Source organism: Agrilus planipennis, unplaced genomic scaffold, assembly GCF_000699045.2.
Source record: "Agrilus planipennis isolate EAB-ADULT unplaced genomic scaffold, Apla_2.0 scaffold328, whole genome shotgun sequence".
Classification (NCBI taxonomy): Eukaryota; Metazoa; Arthropoda; class Insecta; order Coleoptera; family Buprestidae; genus Agrilus; species Agrilus planipennis.
The window spans coordinates 142,805-144,117 of NW_020439082.1; the positions used below are offsets into that span (position 1 = coordinate 142,805).

The 1,313-nt window shown below is 32.2% G+C and overlaps 1 protein-coding gene across 1 annotated transcript in view; it reads right to left on the reverse strand.

Moving 5' to 3' along the window:
- LOC112905279 overlaps positions 1–1,313 on the reverse strand; it is a 13,351-nt gene that overhangs the window by 10,528 nt on the left and 1,510 nt on the right. Inside the window, 1 exon segment of the mRNA XM_025977399.1 lies at positions 477–1,293. Within this exon segment, the coding sequence (XP_025833184.1) occupies positions 477–1,293 (817 nt within the window).

The following is a 1,313-nucleotide window of genomic DNA, read 5'->3' on the forward strand; positions in this document are numbered from 1 at the left end:
AATTTTAGATAAGTTTCGTTAATACCCTTATGAGCATTAGTTGGTGATTCGTGGTAATTTTTTATTGTTTTATATTTAAGGTGTTTCTCAATTATATCCGGGAACTTTTTTATAAGATAAATTTTCCTATTTTGTAAATCATTTGTAACTAATAACTCGTTTAATTTGTTAATACAAAAATCATCTTCCATTACAAACAATAAATTTTCTGAGGGAAACAAAGGTAGAATGTTTAAAATATTTTCCCTAAGTTCCGCATCATTAGCGCTAACCTCAAAAATATACTGATAAGTTCCTGAACGGGAAAACGTAATTTCTATAGAATTTTCTATCTTGTCTACATTAGTCTCTAATAATATTGTATTTATCTTCGTTTCATTATTTCGAATATGAAAGATAATCACTTCCGTATCAGGTGGAATCTCATTAACTATTTCTATTTTGTTATTTGTATTTACTAAATTATCATTCAGTACCTGATTTACAGTGTCATTGTTATCGAACGCTACAGAAACATATTCACCTAACTCTGCTATTAGTTGTTCTTCCGTACTAGGGCTCATCATTTGCTCAAGACTATTGTCATTTATATTTTCGCTTAATTGTTTTTTACCTTCAGTGACATAAATTCGAGAAAGCGCATCGGCGTTTGTGTTGGTTTTATCTGGCTTATATAATACCTCGTATTCATACTCTTCGAGTTTAAGACGCCAACGCACTAGTCGCGAACTATCATCTTTTACGGAAAAAAGTCATTTTAGTGGTTGATGGTCCGTAATTACAGTAAAATTTTTCCCGTATAAATATGGACGAAAGTGTTTAACCGCCCAAACAATGGCAAGCAATTCACGTTCGATTGTACTATACCGGGTTTCTGCTGGATTCAGAGTCCTCGAAGCATAAGCTATAGGTAAATCCTTTTTTAATGGTCCCTGGGAAAGTATAGCACCTATCGCAAATTTAGAGGCGTCTGTAGTTAAAATGAAAGACTCATTGAAATTTGGGTATTGTAAGATTGGTGGTGTTGAAAGACAATCTTTTAATTTTTTAAATGAATCTTGACAGTCGTTATTCCAATTAAAAGGTTCATTCTTTTTTAATAATAACGTCAAAGGTTTTGCGTGTTTCGCATAATTGGGAATAAATTTTCTGTAATACCCACTAAGGCCAAGAAAGGATTTAATTTGTTTAGGATTTTTCGGTACAGGGAAATTTTGTATAGCTTTTATTTTTTCAGGGTTAGGTTTTATCCCCTCCGATGAAACCACATGACCGAAAAAGTTAGTTTCCTTTCTTAAAAATTCCGACTTATC